The sequence below is a fragment of the Penicillium argentinense genome (genome assembly GCF_028826775.1).
Source record: "Penicillium argentinense strain IBT 30761 chromosome Unknown utg000005l_segment0_segment0, whole genome shotgun sequence".
NCBI lineage: Eukaryota > Fungi > Ascomycota > Eurotiomycetes > Eurotiales > Aspergillaceae > Penicillium > Penicillium argentinense.
In genome coordinates this window covers 3,748,612-3,774,275 of record NW_026622664.1, presented here as the reverse complement: position 1 = coordinate 3,774,275, position 25,664 = coordinate 3,748,612, and the positions used below count along the sequence as shown (strand labels likewise).

The following is a 25,664-nucleotide window of genomic DNA, read 5'->3' as shown; positions in this document are numbered from 1 at the left end:
CCTGAAGGGGATATTCGAGCGTAGCAGAGGGAGCAGATAAGAAGGGCGGAGAGATGAAGCGGAGGAAAAGTACCTTGTTTAGCTTGTTTGCATGGCCGATCTCAACTCTATCCATCGCGGCGACCCTGCCATTCACCAATCCGCGTTGATTAACCACCTGGGGCATTTAATTTACTGATAGTATATTGGAACTCCAAGTCTGAACCAAAAAGAAATGACTAGTCTTCACATATTTGCGCACTCGATACACTATATACTACGTCTACTACTCTCAATTTTGGTTCAGCCATTTTATTGTGATGACAACTTCTCATTTCTATATTCACAGAGCTCTATAACTCTGAATATTGTATATATGCAAGTATGGAAAAACCCCAACTCCAACGCTAGATGTTGAATGGACTTTCTTTTCCAACCCGTAGGTCCGGATGTTGAAGGCACAGCGTGCTCCGTGAACTTATTAAGGTTGGTCGAAATCAGACGAGAAAAAAGCAAGCAAATGTGTACAGAGCCCATTTAGTGGTCGGGCTATAAAGAAACGTCAGATGGAGTGAAGATGTTTTGGACAGTGCGTAGCTTGGTCAGCATCTCCTGCCATTCGCCTTCAGCAGTGCTGAGAGTAGTGACGGCTCCCCCGGCACCAATCCGCCAGATTTGTCGACTGTTATCTTTCGGCTCTTTACTGACAGCAGAGCCAGAAGTAAAGGCAGTGCGAATCAAGACCGAGAAGCTGCCGCCACCGCCAAGGTCAAGATAGCCCATCACTCCAGAGTAGATTCCGCGCTTCCGCGCCTCGATTGTTTGGAGATGCATGCAGGAGCGTTCCTTGGGTGCCCCTGTCATAGAACCAGGAGGCAAGCATCGCTGAAGAGCCGTGAGTCCATGGGCAGCCATATTAGATGTTCTCAATTGAGGCATGTGCCGAACAGAGCACCCGAGCTTGTCGGGTCGAACCTCGCCCTTAACATGGGTAATCATTTGATAGACCCTGCCATGATCCTCAACCTCGAGCAGCTTTTCAACGTGAACACCGCCAGAACCACAGATACCGTACAAATCGTGGCGGATCAAGTCGGCAATCATCAGATTTTCGGCCATTTCCTTCGTTGAACTGAGGACTTCTTTGGCTTTTTCGAGTGTCATTTCAGGTGTTTTCCGAACAGTGCCTTTCATCGGTTTCATCTCCAACGTTGAATCGCGGTCCCAATTCAGGAAGCATTCCGGACTGCTGCTGATGACCTTTGTATCGCCCAAGTCCATAAAAGCACTGAAGGCTGCCGGGTTGTACCTGCGCAATCGCTTGTATAGCTTCCAGGGAAACTCGAGTCGATCGGTTTCTTTTGCTGGAATTGGTAGAGATATTGATGTCTCACCAGTGAGGCAAAGCTCATAAGATTCGCCGGCTTCGAGCTCTGCTTGACAAGCTGCAATCCTTTGTTTATAAGTCGCTTCTTCAGGGGTTGACATGATGCCTTCGCGGAGAATAGGGTCCAGGAAGGTAGAATCATCTTCTTGGCCAGCTGCCGTGTTGAGAGCATGATTCTGTAACTGCTGCAGGGCCTCATCGATCCATCCTGCTGGCAAATCATCCGATTCCACAGTTGATTGAACCACAACATTTCCGTCTTCGTTGTCAATGACAATACTTCTTTCACACCAGAGCAGACTGACGCCAGGTGGGTCGTCGACAGAGGATTCGGTCGAATTTTTTGAATTTTCGGATAGCAATGATGAGTCTGATGTCTTCATCGAATGGGGAAGACAAGCGAGACCTAGCTCATAAGAGAAGTATCCCAGAAAGCCACCCCAGAAAGGGATTTCGGCACTTCCAGAGTCAACTTTCTTCATTACCATCAAATAGCGCAAGGCATCCCATAGCTGGGCCACGCTAATGCTCTTTTCGATTTCTTTCTTATCCCCATGGAGCTGGAGTATGTTAATCTTCTGAGTTTCAAGCGTATATTTTAACCTCCAAGACCCAGGGCTGGGAACTGAGACAATGCTATATCGTCCATTGGACTGAAAAAGCACCGTTGGAGATCCCGGACTGTTGAAAATATCACTTATCGCTTCAGCAGTCAAGTTGGCTCGGGCCAGAGATCGGTAGGCGGAACAGGTAGAAGTGGCATGGCTCCAGTTCAACATATCGTACGCAATATTCGGAAATGGCGTAGTGTTCTCATTGGGGCTGATTATTGCATCAGGAAGCGGGCCGTATCCATTTCGTCCCACGACTTTGTTGAACTTCAGAGCGAGCTGCCACCAATTTCGTAGCAAGGTCTTGCAAGCTTCTTTTTCCGACTTGCATGATTCAGGGTGAAATTGAACACCCCAAAATGGCTTGCGGCAATGACGAACAGCCATAGGAACCTGAGTGTTTGGACCAGAGCCATTTTCAAGGGAAAGAGATGCCAAAAAGTCCAAGTCCTTAGATGACGAATGTTGCAATCCATTCGATTTTTCGAGATTCGCATAGAGTGAATGATAGAGAGTCACCTCCAGGGAGGAGATATTTTCGAATACATCCTTGGCTTTCGTCTGAATCCGACGGACTTGCCCGTGAAGTGGGTAGGGTAATCTCTCGATAGGAGTGTCGTGATGTAAGCACAAACTCTGAAACCCAAGACAGATGCCGAAAACCGGAAGTAATTCGGCATCTTTCAGGTTCCAGATATCTTGCATAATACCGACATCCTTAGGAAGATTCGGGTTTCCTGGACCAGGCCCAAGAACGATAGCTTCGTAGTGGCGTAAAAATTCGTGAATGTTGCCGTCCGGCCAGTCGGAGTCGATCGTCATCACGGTGACTTCGACGCCGAGCGTTTCTTCCAGCATTGCGACGACATTGTAGGAGAATGAGTCATATGCATCGACATAGAGAATGCTTTTGAGAGGAGCTGTGTCACTGCCCGCTTTGCAAGGTGAGCACGTCGCCCCTCCATCCCAAGTCCCATCCGTCCCTAGGAGTGGTGCCATTATGGATCTGAGCCACCGCTAAAGAGACGAGATCTAGGCGATAGCAAATACAAGCAGGGCCAAATGATCAGCAACAAGAAAAAATGCGATGACTGGTGCCTGAGACACTTGGCGACAACTGGCAATTTTGCGAGTCAGAGGTATGTCCCGATTGAGGTTTCGGAGAATGGTAAGGCCTGAGGTTCCCCTCACAGCACGGCGCGCCTCTTTCCGCGGGAAGGAAAATGCAGGATATCAACGGCTCATAGTGTGCACTCGGTTGGGTGAGGATCTTATACGAGTGAAGCCGTCTTAACAATGCATTGTGCGAGATGAGGTTGCTGGGGAAGAAAATTAAGGTTGGGAGAAGGTAAAAAGCGGGTACCGCCGGAATGGTTTCGGGTGGCGACGCACCTTCGTCTATTCATGACATTGACATCTATCGGACAGTAATCTACAGAGCATGCTGGGTATTTCAACTATCTCAACAATAAATCATCGCAGTATCAAGCTGGATTTGGCATCGGAGCCTGCAGGCTAGCAAGCTTAGCAGCCACCTTGGGGAAATATTGGCCCACAAAGCTCTCCGTGTAGTAACTGTGCGCTGAGCTGTGGTCTCCCACAAGGTTGTGGGCTAACTCATGGCACAAGATTACCCACCAGTAGACAATTGCATCGGTACGATCGGTCGGACTAGTCGATTGGAGGAGCGGCTTCTCATGCAATTGCTGGAAGTAGAAATAGTTGCAGAAGATGCTGCCCGCTCGGTTGAAAGCGATCGTCTTGCCACCTGGGTCGTAGAAGATGCTCAGGCTGTCTGCGCGCATAGTAAAAATGAAACCGCAATCGAGAATGATTGAAGCAAAGATGTTGATTCCGGTGCGGTTGTTCGCGAGGAACGCAGAGCGATCCGTTATCGACCTGACGAACAAGACGTTGACGCCGCAGGGGAGTGTTGCAACGAACTCCAAATCATGACTTGGTCGTTCATCGCAATAGGACTTGCTTTCTGATATTTGATTTGTCTCGGGCCGACTAAAAACATCGGACGATCCATGTGGACGGCACGCTTGCACAGCAGAAAGGAGTTGTCGATTCAGCTGATGCGGCGAGCTGACATTGACCGGCTGTTCTGGGCGCTGCTTCTGGGGGTCTGTGGAGGAATAAGGAGGCGGCGGAGGAGGAGGAGGGGGAGTTGAGGATTCCGGAAGTGCAGGTTGGGGTTGCTCGCTACCGCGCGATCCTGAGCGGTTCCCGTCCAGGCCAAATCGTTTCTGCAAGTTTGCAAATAGGCCACGAGGAGCCCGCTCCGGCATAGGTGGCTCGGTCGGAGCAGCATGCGTCTCCTCCACCGATCGTTTGCTCTTGGGTGATTCAGGAAAGTCGCCGGGCATTGCATCCTTCGATGTCGACTGAGACTGCTCATGTGACTCTTCGTTGGCTCGTTGGGTCTGCGCCGCTGCCCACGCAGCCTCCTTCTCTTGCAGGACACGTCTCTCTTCCTCTAATTGCTTCTGTCTTTTGTCTTCCGCCATTCGAGCCTCCTGGGCCTTCTGTCTGAGGATACGTTCCACATTATATCCTCTAGCACGAAGTTCGAAAAGATCCGTTTTTAACAACATCTCGAGTGTCAGAGTAGAATGGAGTTTCGGCCGCTTCAGAATCAGATGAACCAGAGATTGACTGATCTGATATAGGTCGTAACTGCCAGGGCAGATACACAGCCCCCAGTTGCTGGACAGGCGAGCGACAATGGCGCTTCGCTTTTGTGTGTGCGATACACGCCGACCCTTCAGAGACCGGGTCAGAGAAATCGAGTTCACGACCTGTACGGTGAAGCTGTTTTCGAGCCATCGGGCTCCATGCTGGATCGCATCCGAGGGTTGGTCATGCAGGAACAGCCGAGCACGCTCCAAGATAAGCTTGTGTAACTTGGCTCCGGCGCTTTGGTCCGCTGCCACACCTCCAAATCGCGCCTGTTCTTCGACAAGTGAGCTCAAAGGGATCGTCCCAAGAGCAACATAGAAGTTTTCCAGGGTTTCCTCCTGCGGTGCAGCAAGGATATGCTCCTTGAAAAGATTGAAGCTTTGGAAGTCATCCACAACAACAATGTCTCTAGGCGACGAAAGGCTCCATTCCCTGATGTCTAGATCTTCATCTAGGTCTAGAAGATTTTTTCGGCAGCCTCCGCCTTGCCGGCCTGCTTTTGAGGAGGGATATCACGGCTGGCCAGCAAAAACTTCGCCCGCTTCATCTCGCTGAAAAGCTCTTTGTCTTTCTTGAGAATCGGAAGATGCTCCGCGAGAGTTCTCAAGAGCATAAGGTACTTCTCAGAGCTTTGGAATGCTGAAGAAACTCGAGCAGGTTCTTTCACAAGCATGCGAGCAATCTCAGTCTTAGTTGGCTCTCTTCTCGAGCCCACCGCCATGAGGAAGAGATTTGCTTCTTGACCAAAGTCCACAAAGTCGAATATGTCTTTGTAGTCTTCTCCTTCACCAAGATAGCAGAGTCTTGGGGCAACAAGTCGGGTTCGAGGAGCTTTCTCTGCGTGATCCCTTGTGGTAATAGGGATAATGGGAGCTCTCCCAACACGCTCAATATCCTGCGAGCTAAGATCGGAAACTCGACCAGCCAGATATTTGAAGACGACTCTTGCATCCTTTTGAGTGGATGGAGGGTTGCGAATAAGTATCTGAAGACATTCCGCCATGGGAGGGTGGGGTTTGACTCCAAACTTGGATGCATGTGGATGAAGGCGTTTTTGGAGAATCTGTAAGCCAAACAAAGACGCGCCCTCGTCCGTGAAGCACTTTTTAGGGGTGCTGAGAGCTTCAGACCCTTCAACAGGCAAGAAAGGAACGGTGACGGCACCAACGTCATAGGCGTCGTAACCATTCGTATGATACTCGTTGATGAAGTAAGCCAGCACTTTGCTCTTCCGGGGACTGTCCTTCTCCTGGTCACTCATGATCATGAGTCGAATGAGGTCAGACGCGGATGGGTGGCTCTTCAAGCCCATCATTGTGAGGAATCTACCCTCGTTGCTAGAACTGACATATAGACCTGGCCATTCAATGACTGGCAAGCCCAAGGCTCGAAGAGAATCTTTCGGTTCGTACATTTCGGAAATCTTGTAGCGAGGTCCGGGTGCTTCCTGAGAGACTTTTCGACTCTCTGCAGTACAGATGCTCGTGTTTTTGAGCCTCTGAATATCATTCGCAGGAATGTCTTCGCGAACAGAGGTGAGGTAGCGAATAAGATCCACGTGGTTCCACTTTCTTGTCGGAGGACCTTTGGCATCTCCCGACTCGGGATTGTTGATAAGACGATCGAAAATGACACCCAATTCAACAGTCTTGCGAACTCCAAGTGACACTAGGAATTTCTCCTTGACGCCGTTCAGGCCGTGCACAACGGGAAGGTCGTCAAAAAGGCGGACGGAAGCGAAGTATGTCTGCATAGGTTGCTTCATCCCAACTCTGGTAGGAATCACAGTTTGAGGTTGCAGGGTATCAATAATCGATTGCTTGGCAGCAGAGCTCAAGCCTTCCCATTGCTTTGATAGAACTGGTAGAACCTGACCAGCGAAAGAAGGATTTTGCGTGATGTCTTGATCCGCCCCGAGAAGGCCACGGTCACTAGAGCTAACGACAAGCCAGCGCAGCCAAGGAACGATCTGCAGTTCCACCCATCCCAGGCTTTCGAGCTCATGTTTGCTCAGAGCTTTTGTGAATTGGAAAGGCATAACGGACGATGGCACTGGGAGGTCGGCCGGGATACGTTGAGGGTTTAAGAAGCGCGTAATGTCGGCGAAGACGATCAATCGCGTCGATTTACCCTCTTTGTCCTCATGATTTGCGACCGCAACCCGGAGAAGACTCTGAACGGATTGTCTATCAAGTTGTCCTGATACAGTCTTGCGGCCCAGCCACGTCAGGAACTCAACAATTTGACCAGATCGTAATGTATTAGACTCAAGCTCACGCTTGATATCCGACACTGTGATTTCTGTTACCAAGCCGAAAGAAGTCAGCCTCTCGACGAACTCCTTTGCATTATTCACAAACTCATCTGGAAGAGCAGGGATTGAATCCATGAAGCTGAGATCCTTAGGGGCAATTCGCGTTTGGTGACTTGGAATGACACCGCATGTTGAAAGGATCTCGATAGAGGCATTCTTGTTGCACATCCAGAACGCATCCTCGATAGTCTGCCCAAGAACGGAAGACGGAGTAGATTCACGGAACACAAATTGATTCGCAGTGTGTATCGCTTCGGGCAACACGTCAACGATATCCTCCTTGCGGATTTTTGTACGTGAAGGCCCGATTTTGGAAGCGATCCTCGACTTGATGGTAGACATCTCTGCAGACCAAGCAATTCGACAAACAACACCAACTGCCCGCAGCATCTCCAGATTCCATTTACTGATGTAACGAGTGTTGAGGTCAATGCTTTCTCGCTCAACTGTGGGAATGACCGACGGTGCCGATACATGGGCGTTGAGACCAGTAGTTTGTTGCGTGGGGAATCCAATGAACACCCTTCCTGACTTGGAGGGCAAGATCGAAGCAAGGATCTCAGACTGGGAGTCAGATGCACCGCTTGCGATATCGGCATCGTAGGATGGAGTCAAGATTGCGATGGTGGCTTTCTTGGGCGGTGGTTTGCGCGTAGCTCTCTCAAGCTCTTTGCTCAGAGAATAGCTGATCGAGGGCACAATCGAGGCGGTGTTTATGTGCAAGAACACGGTTGCATTCACCATGGTCGCCATATTGCTCGGCTCTTCCGGTCGTTCTGCCTGCTGGGTGATTGCTTGTTTTTCTGGTCCGCTCTGTCCAGTAAACTTTGAGAAGAAGCTGCGCAAGGAGCTTGTTGTATCACGAATATTGTCAAGGCGGAACAAGCTTGTATTTGGGTTCCATTCCACGATGCGCATCCAGGATGCATCGACTTGCGCAATTTCCTGGGTGATACCGGTGACCTTCATTAAGCCCTCCGCGGTCTTTGTCTCGATATCTCGAGGAATCGGCACATTGACACCTGGTGCGGTCTTCTTGGATAGACGCAGGAGGCTCCAATCGTCGAGAAGTAGCTCTATCTCCTGCAAAGAAACAAATGTCAAGCTGCTGGATAGGAACTGACAAAGCTGCATCAAAGATGGGATAGGAGAGGAATCGTTGCGATAATCCAGGACAAATGTAGTGTCTTGGTTTAAAGTCTCCCCAAGATCCAAGCGACGGGTAAACAGCCCATTGCCTTTCCAGTAAAAGGCCATGGCTTGGTTGCCTGACGACACAAATGGCTCTTCACAGTCATCAAATACGCTGTAGAATCCAACACCGAAGGCACCAATCTTGGTTTCGTCGGGGTTGCCGTCCGCAATGCGCTTCAGCCGAGCCCAGTCCTTTTCGCTGAAAGGCAATCCGTTGTTTGATATCAAGAGGCGACGGAGAGTATGATTGGAGATGGTGTGTTTGAGATGCGCTGTCTGGTCTGCTGACGCAGGAGACGGTACTGTTGTCGAGGGTAAGGTTTCGAATTTAATGGTCACTTTGGTCGCAGAGGCATCGGCTGCGTTTTGAATCATTTCTCGGAGGACAGTCCTATTCACCCGTATCAATAGAAACTTCTACTGTAGAAGAAATGTGAATACGTACCATTTTCCCGAATACCGAGCAAGAACCTTCGAGATCAGTCCTCTTGTATCTACGGTCACAGCCTCCTCGTCCGCGCCGGATCCCATGGTCCGCGCTTTCAGCGCGTTAAAGTCCACATTCATAGCCATATTGAAGTTCAGTGACACGGAAAAGATTCAAGGATAGGTTGCAATATGCAAGGAAGGTGTATCTCGAGGTGTGTAGTCGATTATGCGTGCAGGCGTATGCCTACCGCATCTTGCGATGTAAACAAGCACGTCGGAAGGTATCGGGCGGTCAGGGAAAACTCGGAGAAAATTACGAACAGGATATTGTCGTAGATTTGACGTAGATTTTGCACGAGAGCAAAGCAGACGAAAAACTGGCGTTAGCGACAGAAATAATCCAGCGATGGAATGGATGTTTGACACTCCGCGGCGGCCTCAGAGGCGGAGGTGGCTTATCGATAAGGCTGCTTAGATCATCACGTTAGTCAGCATGTTATTGGAGGTCCACCAGCGGCCGGCTTCAGGAGCCCTCGAGACATGGGATTTACTTGCCGAGCTCGAATCGCCTGTGAATTCTGCTGCTGGCCCTGTCGCTGCAGTTGATCTGCTGCGGCGAACCTATCCATTTGGCGGCGCACTCCTGTCGCATGACTCTTAGCCGCCAGTCTGGACGTACTGTTGTGGATGCGGGCCTGATATCGCAAACCGTTTCTTCAAGTCTCCCTCAAAGGACAGCATGGGGGTCGACCCCCTATCTCCCATTGCGCCGGCGCGCCTGAGGGCGCTGCTGCTTCCAATTGGCAAAATCAAGCGTTCTCGGTTCCTGAGCTTTGCTGCCAGACTCCAAGCCGAAAATGTGGTTCGGTTAGGGGATATCAGCCCTGATTCACGGCCAAACCGAAGTATGACAGGACCCGGACGTCGAGCAATAGAAGCGACTTATTGACCAGGAATACTAATTGTTCTTTTCCACAGACATGTTCTCCCCGCTCGCCTTTCCTACTGGAATGATCCTATACGACCTCTCCTTCTCGGTTCCCCCCACATCACACCTCGAACTGTTCCCTTTCGAGATATACAGAGAGCCAGTGGTTATTATTGCAATTGCTGATGGTACAGAGCTTTCACAAAGCTCTGGGTCGGATGCGAAGCACCCGACGCCCGAGGGCCTGGGTAAATTGCTAGAGGAGATCGATGCGGTGAAAGAAAGGAACCCGCGGGCATTGGTGAACCAGCTGCTGGTATTCGACTACGATGGTCTGGAAAAGCTCACAAATGGACCGGACAATGTTCTCTGGGTTCCGCGGCCCGAGGCCTCCAAAGCTACTACCATGAAAACGGTTCTGTGTGACATCACGTCTGTTTTGCTCGGGGAGCTCGATGAGTTCGCGAAGACGATTCAGACCATTCCATCAATCGAATCACCAAGGGCTTTCTCATGGGGACCACACCGAAATCCAGAACTACGGCCTCGGCCAGTGGACCGAATATTAAATCGGATGACATTGCCTGCACAAATGCCACAAAATGCGAATAACGGAGGACCACCGGAGACCCCATTGAGCTCCAATGCTAGCTCGCCCGCGCCAAGTGATCATGAGACGCCGACGACGTTTGATGAAATCACTCGGTCTATTCATCTCTCGCGTACCAACTCCGGGGGCAGAAGCCCGTCGATCACTTCGCCGAAGGAACATAGTCGTGAGCGAATGTCTGTCAGTGGATTGAGTGCGACTGATAGAACAAAAAACCGCATCAAGGGCCGTGCTGGTGTCGTGATTGGTACTCTTTTCCTGCAGGCAGGAAGATGGCCAGATGCTCTGAAAGAATTGACAGAAGCGGCGAACAATGCCCGCGCATCAAGCGATTATGTGTGGCACGGCAAAGCCCTTGAATCATGTCTTCTTTGTCTGTTGATGATGGGATGGGCCGGCATGGATTTCCAGGTATGTGCTTTGTTCTGTACCATATATTACCAATCTAACAATTACTGACTCAAACTATAGATTCCTTCGATTCTCTATCCTGCCGCCGAAAAAACTTCCAAAGCAATTCGGGACTCTATAACTCCCCCGGCCCCTGGAAACCGGGTAGTGTCTCTACAAAACCTCGCCAACCTTCTGCCTGATCTTTCCAACACTATAGTCAATCTCTATCACCGTGCTGCCAACATAACGGATGAGCCTCTTCCCCAGTTGGTCTTTTCTGAGACAGTCATCCGGCTATCAAGGCTCATGGTGTCAGCACGTACTCGAGATGGCTCCCTTGATGACAATGCACTCAAGCAGATCGTCATGAACGAGCCTCTTGTTCCCTTACTTCTACCGGAACTTCCGCGAGGAATCGTCGTGCTTCGCAAGTCAGATATTGCTAATTTCCTCTTCCGTGCTCTTCCACTCGCACCTGGTGCAGACTTGCCAGCAACTGATGCCGTCCCCATCATAGTCGGTGTTGTTTCTGTCCTAAATGTTCTGGATCTGCCCCGCAAGAAAGCCTTTGTGATGCGCGAGCTTCTCTCCGTGATGATCCCAACACTTGTTCAAGCACGCAAAATTGGAGCTGCCGAGGTTGGTATCCACCCTGCTGCAGGATTGGCATCTCTCAGCGATACTGTGTTCGATGTCAATGCTCTTGATATTGGTCCTGGAAACATGGAAACAAGTGTGCGACTCCTTCTTGCTACGATTGGTGAGATCTATGGTGTCCAGCCCTCTGCATACTATGAATGGGAGAAGCGTCTTAGCACTTCCTCTACGCCCGGTGAATATGACTCGGTTGCTGCTATTGCAGAGCGCTCGTTCCGACATGGTGTCTTGGATCAATACGGTGATCTCAACCTCAAGATTGATGTCCTGAAGGCATGCATCAACTGCTGTGAAGCACTTCCTGATTTTGATGGTGTTCTTCGATTTACCGTTGAGCTGATGCAAACCATCCGAGGGGATTTGATGCTAGGTGAAAACTATAAAATTCCACCGTACTTGCCCCAAGATGAGCAAGTACGCCTGTTGAACAACATCAAGCGCACGGTTGGGGCAGCTAATCGGCTGGGAGCCCCCAACATGACTGCGGAATACTGGGATGACTTCCTCGTGCGGGATGTTCAACTTCTCGCTTTGCCAGACCCAAGGAGGCCTGTTCGCCGGTCTAAAACCGAGTTGCAGGCTGTTACTACCGGCTCTAATAAATCGAAGAGAGACCCTTTCCTGTACAATCCATTTGCGAAGCCAAGCAGCAAGGCCCTTGAGATGCTCACTGTGACGGGCGAATCTGCTTCATTCCGTGTGACGCTCCAAAACCCCTACGAATTCGAGCTAGAGATTGAACACCTTCGACTGGAAGGCGAGGGCGTATTTTTTGAAGCTGTTGCTGAAAACATCACCCTTCCGCCTCTCTGCCTGCAGGATGTCATCGTCCTCGGAATCGCCCATGAGGAGGGAAATCTTAACATCTCCGGTTGTATCATTAAGGTACGCAACTGTCGGATGCGAAGATTCCCAATTTTCAAAACATTCTGGAAGCCCGAGCCGGAGGTCAAGTTCAAGCGAACGGGACTGGCATCCAAGAACCCTCTTAATGAACGTCCAATGTCATGGAGCTCGACGACTTCGAAAGACGGTAAAGTGTTTGCAAAGAAGGGTCCTGAAACCGAAACATGTCAGGTCAAAGTCATCGGAAAGCAGCCGTCTTTGGTGATTGAATCCATGTCGCTCTCCCAATCCGCAATGATGGTTCTGGAGGGCGAAGTCAGGTCATTCACCATTACACTCCAGAATACCTCTTGCTGTCCGGTGGATTTCGTGCTGTTCACCTTCCAAGACTCAACCACCAGACAGCTTCAGTCGGCACTCAGGAACAAGGATCTTCTCCCAGTTGAGATATATGAGTTGGAGCTGAAACTAGCCACTCAGCCAGCCTTAAGCTGGCGCCGTGAGGACTCAGAGTCGAGCGATTGCTCGATTCCAGCAAACCAGAATGCTACATTCACTGTCGATGTACTGGGCAAGCCTGGTCTGCAGGATACGACCGTGCAGATCGATTACTCGTGCTTCGGGTTCAAGCAGGATGAATTGCCTGATGTCTTCTATACCCGGCAGCTGTTTGTGCCGCTGACTGTTACGGTCAATGCGAGCGTCGAGGTTGCTCGCTGCGACGTTCTACCATTCAGCGGTGACTTCGCCTGGAGAAACAACATCAATGCTCCTGTCAATTTAGAACAAGAGCCCAACTCCCCTCTATCCACCACCGATCACGACCCCTTCTCTCAAGTTTTAACTCGCCTTGGCAATGGGGCCTATGGCCCAGACCACTGTGTCGTCTTGTTGGATCTTCGAAACGCGTGGCCAAGCCCTCTATCTGTATGGTTGCGTGTTGACGAACACTCCATCTCGGGCAAGAAGGACCACATCAGTCAATATTCCGTGGACGGAGACCTCCAACCTGGTCAAACCTCTCGATTTGTCCTTGTCCTTCCTCGTGTCTACCTGGATAATCCACATGCAACCATTCCAGTCGTCAATACGGGAACCAGACGGCAATTCGTCGTCAGCGCAAATAAGATGACATTCGAAGCCGAGGCAGCTTCTCGAGAAGCTTTCTGGTTCCGTGAGGAATTCCTCAAACGTGTCGTTGGAGGTTGGAGCGAGCCTGCTACAGGCCGCAAGGGCACCATTGACCTGCGCAATATTCGCCTGAATGCCCGCATGGTGGAAGCGATGCGTCTCGAGGATGTGGAAATGACCTTTTCTCTATATCCACCCCCAAATTACCCCGTTGATGCTGAATCTTCCCCCGTAGTTGTCCAAAACGGCCGGTCTCGATTCGACGCCAAAACAGACGACCTCCTAACACTCTCTGTGAATGTGCGCAATCGCTCCTCGCGCCCCATTCACCCCCTTCTTCGTCTGCAGCCCAGCCTTCGTCACCAACCAAGCAACGTTGCTCTGGACCTCAGTCGACGCCTGGTGTGGACGGGTATGCTCCAGCAGGCTCTGCCTATTCTACAGAGCGGCGAGTCTACACAGGCCTCGATCGGAGTGACGGTTTTATGTCGGGGTGAATACGAATTCGGCGCGAGTGTCGAAGAAGCACGACTTTTGCGGCCTTTCGGCGAAGAACCTAAAGGTGATGCTGATCCCCATGACGATGGCATCAAGGATACGTTTGGAGCGGATGTCGTAAGACGACGACGCATCTGGCATGCGAAGGAGACCTGTATCATCCATGCTCGCGATTGAAGTCCCTTCAATTCACTCTTATGATCATGACCCATGTGTCTCTTTGTTTTTGTTATGATATAGATCTCACTCTCGATTGACGCCCGCGTCTTTCCGAGCCTAATATTATGGGTCATGTAGCATGATTTATTCCTTGTACAATCTTATTCTACATAGTATCAGCGTGGTACATATCACATATTGAGCCATAAAATAAAATCCATGTCAGTAGCAGAGCATGTCAATTCATAAAAGTAGTTACGAAGATGGATACTAGTGATCTGTCTTGGCACCTTTATCAAGCTACGCAGTAGTTCCCAGATGCTTACAATAGTCTCAAGGTACAAAAGTTTAACACGAGTTGCATTCATCATGATTCCATTTCGATGTGTGACATTATAAATAAGCCAATCACCGACCAACCTCCCGTCGCAGCCGTCCTGCAGCTGTCGTGGGGCCCAACTCCGGCCAGTGGCCGACGGCATCATCGACTTCTTCCAAGAAAGTGGTGCTGTTATGAATTGTAGTGCCCCCCAAAACAACACGAACTCCCGGAGAGCTGGCATTAACCTGCGCAACCATCTTGGATTCCTCGTACGTCACACCGCCAACCATGAATATAATGATATCCTGCGGCTTGTCTCGGGTGTGTCCGCTACCTTCCAAGAACGGGTATTGCAGTTCTTTCAGACGACCCTTGATAAGGTTTTGGAGAGTTACTTCCAGGCGCGGTGAGTGCTGGGTGTAGACATTTTCAACACCCTTGAGTCCCTTGAATCGGTCCCTGGCCCCGGAGAAGAATGAGGTCGATTCGAAGAGGTCTGTGAAGCCACCTGCAACGGGCGGGGCTTGGAGAGAGTGGTGGTAGGCCAGGAGGTTAGGAATGATATTGACTCGGTTGGCGGGAACGTTGCCTGCCGTCACGAGCAGGTCAAGCAGGACTGGCAGGGAGTTGTTTGGCTGCTTCTCATAGCGAAGTGCATATAGAGCCACCAAGCGCAGTTTATTCTCTGCAGGGACATTTGGCAATGTAATAATTCGTTGCAACGACTAGAAGATGTCAGAACCAAATGCAGTAAAACGGAGTTTCTGGGCTTACCTTGAGGTCATTGGAATGGTTTTCATTGCAGGCCAAGCTCTGCTCCAACTCACTCACATCCAGAAGATTATCTTCACCGACACGTCGGCTCAGTTCACCAACCAATGTGACATGTTTGCTGACGTTTCCAGACAGTTTGCGGAACTCGGGATAGTCTTCCACAAAGCGCTTCATGTCCGCGATTGATTCGATGTTCATATTGGTCTGCGTCTTGACCTGATATTGCTCCACGTACTCCTTGATGTTCTGACCCAGATCACCAAAGTTCTGGTACATATTCTTTTTGAAGAATGGATCTTGATCCTGCGCCAGGACAATTTCCTTAAGCTCTGGCCGAATCTCAGGGACGTCCTTTAGATCAACGCGGCCATTATTTATTCCAAGCAACTCATGTACCATCGCTTGGTAGGTCCATTGTGTAAGTAGCGGCGTGATGGGATCGTCACGGCGATCGAGAATGAGCAGGATAGGCGGAGTATCCGTCCGGCGGAAATTAAACAGCTGCTCTTCCTGCGTTAGGTGATATCGGACTTCTGTCGCCAGTTTCCGGGCCAAAAGACTGTTCTTCTCGTAGCGAATCAATGGGTTCTTCTTCAGCGATAGTAGCAGGGCCAGGACTCCTTCGGTAGCTCTTTGCAGAGAATCGGGATTCCACAGATCAGGCGACTGACTCCACAGGCGCGATAGAGGAAAGCCGAGATTCAAAGAACAAAGGTCTGGGTTGACCACGAGGAAGTCGGCAAACTGCTCCTGCACACACTGCACGACCTCGTGACTATCTGCCTCGGCAAGCCGCTCGAGGGATGACTTGCGGATGATGTTGCTCATATAGATATAATATTCGCCGTACTTGGGCTCGCGAAGCTCATCGATTAGGAGCTGGATGGATCCGGGTGATGGGCGCACGAAACAGAGGCATCGCAGATGTCGCATCTTCTCCCGTGCGGAGTTGTCCAGGCGGTCGATGAGGTAGACTTCATGATTAAGGAGAGCGGACTGGGTGATGGCAGTCGAGACGATCGGAACCTGGTCGAAGAGCATGTCAGCTGCCCATTCCTTTTATGAAATGGCCCAGAACATTACCTACTGTCTCACTGTCAAGTAGCAAGATCTTCATCTTGTTGGACGAAGATCCCGTGGCCGACTCGCCGGCCGTCACCATCTTGGAGATGTAGCCCGAGACGGCCGCGACGACGTCCATTGTGAAGAGAGCGCCCGGGCGCGGCGAGCAAACTGAACGAGAAGGCTAGGGAGGGCGTAGATTGCGGTGGTGTCGTAACCGTGGGGGAAGGTGGAGAAGGTGAAGTTGTTGAATGTTGGGCGCGTCCGCTTCCACATGACACCTTCCCCGGTGATCCTCGACTTTTTTTCTGCCTATTTTCTTCGCGGACTTCCCCCTCTTCGCATGCGGACTATCTTCTGCAGCTGTTTGTGAGCTGGGTCGACACCATGTTGCCCTTCATAGATCTCTGTGCGTTTCTTACCCCTCGGGGAGCTCCAGAGAGCCAACTAACAAGCTCCCCGCAGTGTTCGAGTATCCTGCCAACCTGACGGGCGCTTCCGTCGATGAGCGTACGTATAGACAAATTCGGTCTCACTAGCGATCCAGCTCCAGCTCCTAACTCCCTACAGTAAAGCTGATCGCCTCATTCCTGCTGTCCTACCCCCTGGCCGCTCTGTTGAAGCGCATCCCCGACGCTCAGCCCTGGAAGAAGAACGCGTTCATCATCGGCGTCTCTCTTTTCTATATCATCGGTCTATTTGGTCTTTGGGATGGACTTCGCACGCTTCTGTATAGTGCTGCTGGCACCTATGCCATTGCATACTATTTGGATGGCTCCCTGATGCCCTGGGTCGGCTTCATCTTCCTCATGGGTCACATGTCGATCAGTCACATTTACCGCCAGATCCAGGATGACTCTCAGGTGGTCGATATCACGGGAGCGCAGATGGTCATGGTCATGAAGCTTTCCTCATTCTGCTGGAACATTCATGATGGCCGTTTGCCTCAGGAGAGCTTGTCCGATGCGCAGAAGTACTCAGCCATCACCGAGTTCCCGTCCATCATCAACTACCTGGGATATGTCCTATTCTTCCCATCGCTTTTCGCTGGCCCATCGTTCGAATATGTCGACTACCGTCGCTGGCTCGACACTACTCTCTTCGACATTCCCCCGGGTACCGACCCGTCCAAGGTTCCGAAGACTCGGAAGAAGCGCAAGATCCCTCGTAGTGGAACTCCTGCTGCAAAGAAGCTGGCGGTTGGACTGGTCTGGATCTTCATTTTCCTGCAGCTGAGCTCTTGGTTCACACCGGACTTTGTCCTTTCGGATGCATTCCTCGAATTCGGCATTCTCCGTCGTGTGTTTACTGTCTACATGCTTGGCTTCTCCACCCGCTTCAAGTACTACGGTGTCTGGTCCCTCACCGAGGGTGCTTGTATCCTGTCTGGAATGGGATACAACGGATTCGATGACAAAACGGGCAAGGTTTTCTGGAATCGGCTTGAGAACGTCGATCCTTGGGGCCTAGAAACTGCGCAGAACTCCCACGCTTACCTCGGAAGCTGGAACAAGAACACCAACCACTGGCTGCGCAACTATGTCTACTTGCGTGTTACTCCCAAGGGCAAGAAGCCTGGTTTCCGAGCTAGCATGGCTACCTTCGCTACCAGTGCGCTTTGGCACGGTTTCTATCCAGGCTACTACCTGACCTTCATCCTCGGATCGTTCATTCAAACTGTTGCGAAAAGTAAGACCCCCTGACCCTCTCTTTCAAAACCTATCTATAACATTTACATCCAGACTTCCGACGCTATGTCCGCCCCTTCTTCCTCACACCCGACGGCGCGCGCCCTATGCATTACAAGCATTACTACGACATTCTCAGCTGGTTCGTAACACAACTGACACTCGGCTTTGCCGTGATACCATTCATCATTCTCGGTCTGAATGAGTCTATCGCCGTCTGGTCCCGCGTCTACTACTACGGTATCCTCAACATCGTGATCTCGATGGTGTTCTTCGCTTCTCCGGCTAAGGGTATCCTTATCGGCAAGCTGAAGCGCCGGAACCGCCCTTACGCCCAGCGTACCGTCAGCCAGGAGACTATTCGGCCTCCCACTCTCGGTCTGCCGAATGATCCTGAGCGCGACTTTGATGAGGCTGTCGCTGAGGTCAAAGCTGAGATTGAATCTCGTCGTCGTCGGGGAAGCGCAGTGACTATGCCTACCGGTGAAGAGCTGAAGATCGCTGTTGAGCAGAAGATCGGGCGTAAGCTCTAGGCGTGTTATGGGAGGTGGTTTCAATAGGGGAGGCCTTTCTCCGGATTTTCTCCATTTTTGACTCTACAGTCTTAATATTCGAGAGTCGAACTCTTTTAGTTCTATTAGTTAACACCTTTATTTCGGTTAGAACATAGATATCATTCCGACAAGCCGGCTGCTTGCGGTTCAGTTCACATATTAATCGTTTTGATGATTGACATTTGTTGTGAGAAAGTCGTTGCATGGATCAATCATATGAAATTGAATATCAATATCTGCTACAGATGTGTGAAGAAAAGATACATGGCGAAAGTTCAAATACATCGAACACGAAAACCCGAATTAAGGCCAAGAGTATAACCAACACAGATGTCATACCATTAAGAAAAGAAATCAAGATCCGAGCGTAGTCGGGGGCCTGTATATGGTTTTCACCAATATCAAACGATGAAAGAGAACGAAGGGGGAATATTATGAGTGGTGCGTATAGTCGTTTCATGTAAATCGTATCAAAATGTCCAGCGAAATGAAGAGAAATGAGCAAGTCGTGCATCAAGGCAAAAGGTTCCTCGAGCATGGTCGGAATAAATAAACAAAAAAAAGAAAGGCTGTTGTTTGGATCGTTGACGAAAAATGAGATCAAGCCGAATAGGTGGATTGGATAAACATGTCCGGGAATTTCGGTTGGAAAAGAGGAGAATGTGTTATAAACAATGAAGTCGTCAGAAGTTTGTAACAAGATACTCCGAGTCGCGAGGGGGGTATGAGAGAAACGAAGGTCGTGAGAATTGTAAGCAGAGTAAGAGAGTGTTGCAGACTCCAATGAGAGGTTGTTGAATTAGAAGCCGGTAGTGGTGCCAATGACAGCAAGTGCAATCTAGAAATTGTTAGACGGTGGTAAATTTTGTGAATACGAGGCTTGACTTACGATAATTACGGTGATCACAACGCCAAGTGAGATCATCCAGCGGTTGAGATTTCTCCACCACCGAGCATTGTCGTATCGCCGTTGTTGAAGATTCAACAACTGCGATTCGAGGGCCATTTCCACATCATCGTCGGAGTCCATCATCTCAGAGCCCATTTTGGGCTTTGGCGGAAGAGGAAGAAATGAAGCGATGATCCAGGCTATGATACGTTAGGAAGTTTCTGGTGGCGACCATAGATGTGGACTTACCAAGAGGGAAGATGAACCCCAAACAGAAGGAGTAGACCTGGACATTCCTCCGCCCAAACACGGCCTCCGTCGTGGAATCCATTGATGGTGCAGTCCATGCACTAGTCGAGTGGTGAATTGTTCGTCGATCCGTATACAAATGCGGCGACCAGCTGTGTCGAAGACGATGGCGAGGGGTGCCATATACCTCACCCTCTACAGGCTCGGGATCCGGGACCCAGTGAGCTCGCGGGTCTCGAGGATCACTTTCAATACGTCGTTGAGCAAAGCGAACACGTTCGCGAGAGCGAGAACGATCAGGACAACGGGCACGCTCGGGGAATTGAACACGCTCAGGCGAGTGAGGCCGTTCAGGTGAGCGAGGTCTTGGGACATTAAGCGGTGTAGGCATGAGATTGTAGACGCTGGAATTGCTGGTGCCAGGGCGTGCAGAAGATGGGCGGCTGCCATGCGTCATGGAAAAAGCTGAGTTGAGACTCATCGGATCCGCGCGATAGTAGATTTTGGCCCAAGTGGGGAGGATGTGGAAAACATTGCTCGAGCTTGTACCGGGCCGTTTGGAACTTCGCATGCTGTTGCTACGCTTGCTGTTGCTCCGCTTGGATCCTGATGAGAGACTTTGCAAGAAGCCACTGCGATTTGGGAGATTTGTCAGACTATCCAAGCGCTCCTCTTCGTGCGATTCCCTGACAAGCCAAACGGTCGACTTCGACTTGGGCTGCAGGACAGCAACCGGGGGCAGGGTGGGCTCTGAATCATCACTGGCACTGGCAGACTCTTCTTCCGCTGAGGCTTCAGCGGAAGAAGCTTGAATGGCGACTTCCTCATCAGACCAGACTGATGATACTCTTGACAGGTGCGGGTTCCAACGACCGGAGGCCGGGCCCGGTGTAAAATCACGTTCTGAAGAAACCGATGTATCGGCTCGCGAGCTTGAAGATGGAGCACGAATGCGGGGATATTGAACAGGCACGCCACTCTCGATGGCAGCTGCGATTTCTGAGACTGATCGAAATGATCCTGAACGGAAACTGCGTGAGGATGAAGTTGCAGATCGTGACCGGCTGGCAGAAGGATGTCTTGAGACAGAGCGGAAAGACCGAACGGACCGAAGTGGTGGGCTGGAGTGGAAAGACGGCGAGCGAGAGCTCAGTTGCTCTGACGAGCCGGCCGCATAGATCCACGGCGCAGTGACGGCACCGGCATGTCGTACAGCGGTTCCTCGCGAGTTCCAAGAAGACAACGAGTCTGAGCGAGGGTCCGAATCGATGGGTGCACCTGGAGGCAGAATGTTCACACTTGAGTTGTCCAATGTGACGAAGTTGGGACTCGAGGGGGCTCCAATTGGCTCAACATTTGGGCTGGAGTAACCGGCAATAGTGGAATCTACTTCATCAGACACAGACTTGGGTGACGTTGGCGGTTCAGATACTACAGCTTTGATAGTTGGCGTAGCTGTGGGCAGGACAATTAGGTCGTCATCAGAGAATTCCGCTTCTGAACCATCAGAACCATGGTCCAGTGCCTTTCCTGAGGGAATCTCAGGCAGTGACGATTTGCTGGAGGTTGGATCTTCATCCCACATTTGCGGAGGCGACATGCCGGTATCTGCTGTCGAGGAAACATCCCAGATCTCGCGAATGCTGTTTGCGGCGCCATGACTCAGTGCTGGTGACGACCACGATGGTCCGGGAGTGTCTGCGTAGTTGAAGCCCGTATCCGCGATATACTTTTGCTGCGGCTGTTGCTGCCCTTTGCCGGGAATTGGCAGCAAGATCTGCTCTGGCTTGGTTGGAAATGGAGTGGCGGTATAGTAATCGACACCGGCATCGATGTCGACATCCTCTTGATCATGAACCATGCGCAACGAACGTGTGGGAGATCTCTCATTGGCGTGTGCTGAGCTGCGTTCCTCCAATGCCCGCCGCTGCCGAGGCCGCGGCGAGCGCGACTGGGTGTGTGAAGACATTTTGTCGAACCAGAATTAGATCATGGTCCGCGGGACCAACGGGGCACCAAAAGAATAATAACGGAAGATTCTCTTCAACGTGGTGGTAATAAACAATGAGTGACGTTAACCGAAAAGGGAGATGTTTTTGTTTTCCTATATTGGTTTGATGTAAGGAATGCCTCGCCCTGGGGTCGAGTCGATCGATATCGATAGTGGTCTCTATATGGCCGAATTCTTCATGGAAAGAGCGTAAAGACGTCAAAAAGGTCGTCAGGGACAATTAGAAGGTCGTTTCAGACGTAGCAGGCCATTGAAAAGAGCGACAAGAAGCGAAAAAGGACATTAGTTTCAAAAAAGAACGACGGGGAAGAGAACGACTGGAAAACAACACCGCACACAAAACATGAGACACAAAACGAGCCAAGGGGGGGCCAGGAATTTTGTTGCCCAGCGGCGGTGAAGCGCCGACGAGCAAGGCAGGGCCCAGCAGCAGCCAGCGCCTATCACAGCAGATCCAGACTCCCCAGGGGTATGCAGCCATGCACGGTCCTGGAGCACCGTTGGCCTCGCGGGGCTCAGTGACGATTGGAGGAGACCCGCCCGTGAGAGCGATTGTCGGACGCGTTGCCCGACGGAGTAATGCTGCTGCAGACGCTGCGGTGCTCATTTCGTTTCTCCTGCAGCTAGGCTTGACTGGCCTGATGGGCCTGAAGTGGGAGGGGGGGCCTTCCCCCAGGCCCCTCAGAGGAATTGTCCTGGAGTGATACACCAGACCGAGACCCAAACTCAGTCGTGCGTGTACACTACTGTAGGGCGACGCTCTTTTCGCGATGGCGATCCCAGCAATCGCGAACCAAAAATCCAGAGAACGAGCTCCGCCCAGCCCAGCCCCGAGTGGAGACCCAGTGCGTTGTCAAGGATTTAGCGTGATTTCTGGCTGACCTCATTTTGGTCGCCCTCGCTCTGCATTTTTCAATATGTTTGTCCCTAGCAGCCCACCTGCGATGGCCGCTCGTGAGGTCGGAGAATTTTTGTCCACGATTTCCATCTCCCCTCGCATTGACTCAGGTTGAAATGAGGATGGGCGACAGGGATAAGCCGCATATGATGCCTCACTTGGGCCACGAGTTGCTGGACGCTCGGCCCACCGGTTCGGGATTGAGACTTCTCGCGGGTTAATAATAGTAATCGGTCGAGTGTGCAATATGGCCGGCAATTGATATATGATTGAGCACGGTGGAAGGTCCCGCCATCTGGCATGATGTCGTCTGCTTCGTGAAGAAGTGTAGATGCCACTTTCGACGGGGCAAAACCAGCTCATCCCATGGACCCTGTCGTGACCGCGTATTTACCACTCACTGCCACTTTAGCCCCACCAACTCCCCGCGTATCTTTGCCCCGTATGGTCACGCCCTGTCACGGCCCAACAAAGGCGGGTCGCAGCTGTCTGTCTTCTGCCTTCGAAGACTTCGTGAAAGCCGCCCGGCATTCCTCGAGAGTCATCCATCATGGCGCCCGTCGGAGTACTGGCTCGCCTTAAGAGCCTATATTCCAAGCATCAGGGTGAGTGAATGCCCCGAAAGCTCTGCGATCGTCAGGGCAAGGTTTGGACAGGTCAGCTAACGCGCCTGCCAGATGAGCCATCGCTGTCGGTGCAGACCGTCGCCGTCTTTTCTGTAAAGCAACCCCATCCCTTCCAAATTGCGGTTTAATCAAGTTATACAGTCAAAGGTGAATGCCTTCCTAACTCATCAATCTCCAGGTCGCCCTTACTTTGCTCTATGTTGTGCCATTCTATCTGTCGCCTACCACGCGGCCGTCGCCGAGTCTCAGTCGAGATGCCCCGTCAGTGATTCGCGCGCGCATTCGGGCTGTCACGGGTTCCTGCATCGTCAGTTCGCTCATTGTGCTCTGGCTGATCGTCGAGGAGGGCAACTCCTCGCTCGGCGCAGGTCTCAGTCTGATGGGCTGGTGGCCGATCGATTTGGCGGATATCTTCCGCAGCCTGTTTCTGACGGCTATTTTGTTCTTGGGCCCTCTCTTTGAGCGCGGGATCGCCGAGGGCGAATGGCGAACTTGGTTTCGCCGCAGTAAACTTTCCGAGAGCCTCAGTGGATGGATCGGCTGGAGAAATTATGTCGCAGTAAGTTCCTTGCCCTGACGCTACCATGGTTCACCACCGAGGGTTTTGATATTAACTGATCCGTGAAGGGGCCCATCACTGAGGAGGTCATGTTTCGGTCTGCCATTGTGCCCCTGCATCTTCTGGCCCATGTGTCGCCGACTCGGGTGGTTTTCATCGCGCCATTGTATTTTGGCATCGCCCATGTGCACCATTTCTACGAGTTCACCCTGACGCACCCGGACACTCCAGCCCTTGCTGCGCTACTGCGCTCGATCCTTCAGTTTGGATATACCACCATCTTCGGTTGGTATGCGACTTTCATCTACCTGCGCACAGGATCCTTGATTGCCGCCATTCTTGTCCACAGTTTCTGCAACTGGTGTGGCCTGCCTCGCTTCTGGGGCCGTGTTGAAGCCGGAGAGCCCCTTGGCCCACCCATCAATACGCGTGGCAAGGATGACTCCGACGAAGCTTCTACTTCCGTAGGCAACGGCCAACTGGGTGTCGGCTGGACTGTCGCATACTATTTGCTCCTCGTTGCCGGTGCCATATCATTCACCCAGTGCCTGTGGCCTTTGACCGAGTCGTACTATGGTCTTGTGTCGTTCGCTGTATCCAAGACTGGAACCAGCTAAGCTCGGGAGCCTCATGAATGACCGCTTTTTCCCTTGTATTTATGCATCGTGGTGTATGGTGTATTTTATCAGGCTTGACAAAACCCTCCTAGCAATTGTTCATAATGATGCAAGCGATAAATTTGATTTTTGTGTAGTTTTTATTTTGATTAGCTGGGAAGGGCAACGGGTTTCGGTGTCTTTTAGGTACTCATTTATTTTCACTCATCTCAATCTTTGAAGCTTTGGTTGGTGCTCATGCCAGCTACTTTCATATTAACAGAGTAAACAAATCAATCAACTGTTTAATTCATCATCATGGGCTATATTGCATCATATGCACTGGATCATGCTTAAGCAGTTGCACCACGCGTTGCAGTCTTGCAAATTGCAGTGTGATACCATCATGATGTGGGCATCTGCAATGTGGTCTTGGATATACATTTGTGGATCTCCCGGGTTTGGTAACCCCCACCATCCATCAAGTGTCGACCATCCACCAACACACTGTTGCATGATAGTGTGATTGCGCTTGGGAATATACTCGGGAATGGTAATTCTGAAACCCAATGTGATTAAATTGATTCACAGAGTTACTGTTGTTGATTCACAGTCAAAACAGAGCCTGATGAAGTAGTTAAGTTAACCGAACTAACCAAGATGAACGAATGACTAAGCAAAACACATGTCATGTGCCTTCCATTGCTCTTTTATTTCTTAGCACCAAAATGATTCCACAACCAAAATCATTAAACAAAACAAAGTCGCACTACCCCTCTAAACAATTCTATTCCAAAAAACCGATCTTCAGCGGAGCTACCGAATTCAAAATTTCGTAGGTCTAAATTTTTGCACTGAGACGTCGAGGCGCCCTTGCAGCCTACTCGCCAAGCCCCAGCCCCTCCCAAATCCAACAAAGAATGTAAGACAAGCATGCATCACAATATCAATAGTATGAATCAAGTTGCGAGGGACGGGTGTTCCTGACCCGAGAGCGGGAGTCGGCAGCTTGGGTACCTGCTGCTCGTACTAGTCTTCGCCTGCTGGAAGGAGGCGTCGACGCCAAATGTGAGAGTGTGCTCTGTAGCGACGGTCGCCGATTGGAAAACTGATATGCTTGCTAGGGTCGAAAATTTTCATTTTCTGGCCTAGAATACTGCTTGTTCATCTATTTAGTCATCTACTCTATAGCTTACTATTGCACAGACTAGTAACCCCGTTTTGCTTACTGAAAAGGAGACAAGTTGCCTTAGAGCCTCTCTACAGAGGAGACATATCCTCCTGACCTACCCGAGTAAGATGCGAGGCCTTTGGTTGAGCTTTTGCACACAACCCGAGGATAATTTCTTTAAGTATTTGCCTATGGAGTATATACAGCTCCTTTTCAGACAGACTCTACAAGCCATGCGAGATGGATCGGACGTGTTCCGTCTGAATTTGAATACAGCTATTTGCAAGGCTAGTAAAAGATAACTGTCTACTGATTAAAGTCTCAACTCTTCGCGCTGCTGCTGATCTGTTGCATGAGTGCGAAACAAGCCGTCACAGCTTTTGCTGGAGAGATGGAACCCACTGATCAAGAAAGATGATGGGACGAAACAAGAGTTATGGAAAT

General features: G+C 50.8%; 7 protein-coding genes across 7 annotated transcripts; 3 read left to right on the top strand and 4 right to left on the bottom strand.

Annotated features, from left to right (window-relative positions):
• Positions 1-528: 528 nt before the first annotated feature.
• pabA (aminodeoxychorismate synthase pabA) lies at positions 529-2,976 on the bottom strand (the record flags this gene model as incomplete). The annotated part of the gene is made up of 1 exon (XM_056618690.1): positions 529-2,976. The coding sequence occupies one exon, from the start codon at positions 2,974-2,976 to the stop codon at positions 529-531; it is 2,448 nt and encodes an 815-aa protein (XP_056474849.1).
• A 485-nt stretch (positions 2,977-3,461) lies between these two features.
• N7532_006195 (histidine kinase-like ATPase domain-containing protein) lies at positions 3,462-8,743 on the bottom strand (the record flags this gene model as incomplete). Its single annotated transcript, XM_056618689.1, has 3 exons — positions 3,462-5,119; positions 5,179-8,561; positions 8,616-8,743. The coding sequence occupies 3 exons, from the start codon at positions 8,741-8,743 to the stop codon at positions 3,462-3,464; spliced, it is 5,169 nt and encodes a 1,722-aa protein (XP_056474848.1).
• Positions 8,744-9,338: 595 nt separating this feature from the next.
• On the top strand, positions 9,339-13,839 carry N7532_006194 (TRAPPII-specific subunit TRS120; the record flags this gene model as incomplete). Its single annotated transcript, XM_056618688.1, has 3 exons — positions 9,339-9,504; positions 9,578-10,548; positions 10,609-13,839. 3 exons carry the CDS (start codon positions 9,339-9,341, stop codon positions 13,837-13,839), a joined length of 4,368 nt encoding a protein of 1,455 aa, XP_056474847.1.
• A 390-nt stretch (positions 13,840-14,229) lies between these two features.
• N7532_006193 (Sec1 family protein) lies at positions 14,230-16,118 on the bottom strand (the record flags this gene model as incomplete). The annotated part of the gene is made up of 3 exons (XM_056618687.1): positions 14,230-14,868; positions 14,918-15,943; positions 16,005-16,118. 3 exons carry the CDS (start codon positions 16,116-16,118, stop codon positions 14,230-14,232), a joined length of 1,779 nt encoding a protein of 592 aa, XP_056474846.1.
• A 248-nt stretch (positions 16,119-16,366) lies between these two features.
• Positions 16,367-18,200, top strand: N7532_006192 (lysophospholipid acyltransferase; the record flags this gene model as incomplete). Its single annotated transcript, XM_056618686.1, has 4 exons — positions 16,367-16,388; positions 16,445-16,489; positions 16,550-17,668; positions 17,722-18,200. 4 exons carry the CDS (start codon positions 16,367-16,369, stop codon positions 18,198-18,200), a joined length of 1,665 nt encoding a protein of 554 aa, XP_056474845.1.
• Positions 18,201-19,020: 820 nt separating this feature from the next.
• Positions 19,021-21,328, bottom strand: N7532_006191 (putative serine-rich protein; the record flags this gene model as incomplete). Its single annotated transcript, XM_056618685.1, has 3 exons — positions 19,021-19,059; positions 19,111-19,310; positions 19,360-21,328. The coding sequence occupies 3 exons, from the start codon at positions 21,326-21,328 to the stop codon at positions 19,021-19,023; spliced, it is 2,208 nt and encodes a 735-aa protein (XP_056474844.1).
• A 1,490-nt stretch (positions 21,329-22,818) lies between these two features.
• Positions 22,819-24,070, top strand: N7532_006190 (CAAX prenyl protease RCE1; the record flags this gene model as incomplete). Its single annotated transcript, XM_056618684.1, has 4 exons — positions 22,819-22,873; positions 22,946-22,986; positions 23,073-23,453; positions 23,522-24,070. 4 exons carry the CDS (start codon positions 22,819-22,821, stop codon positions 24,068-24,070), a joined length of 1,026 nt encoding a protein of 341 aa, XP_056474843.1.
• Positions 24,071-25,664: the final 1,594 nt, after the last annotated feature.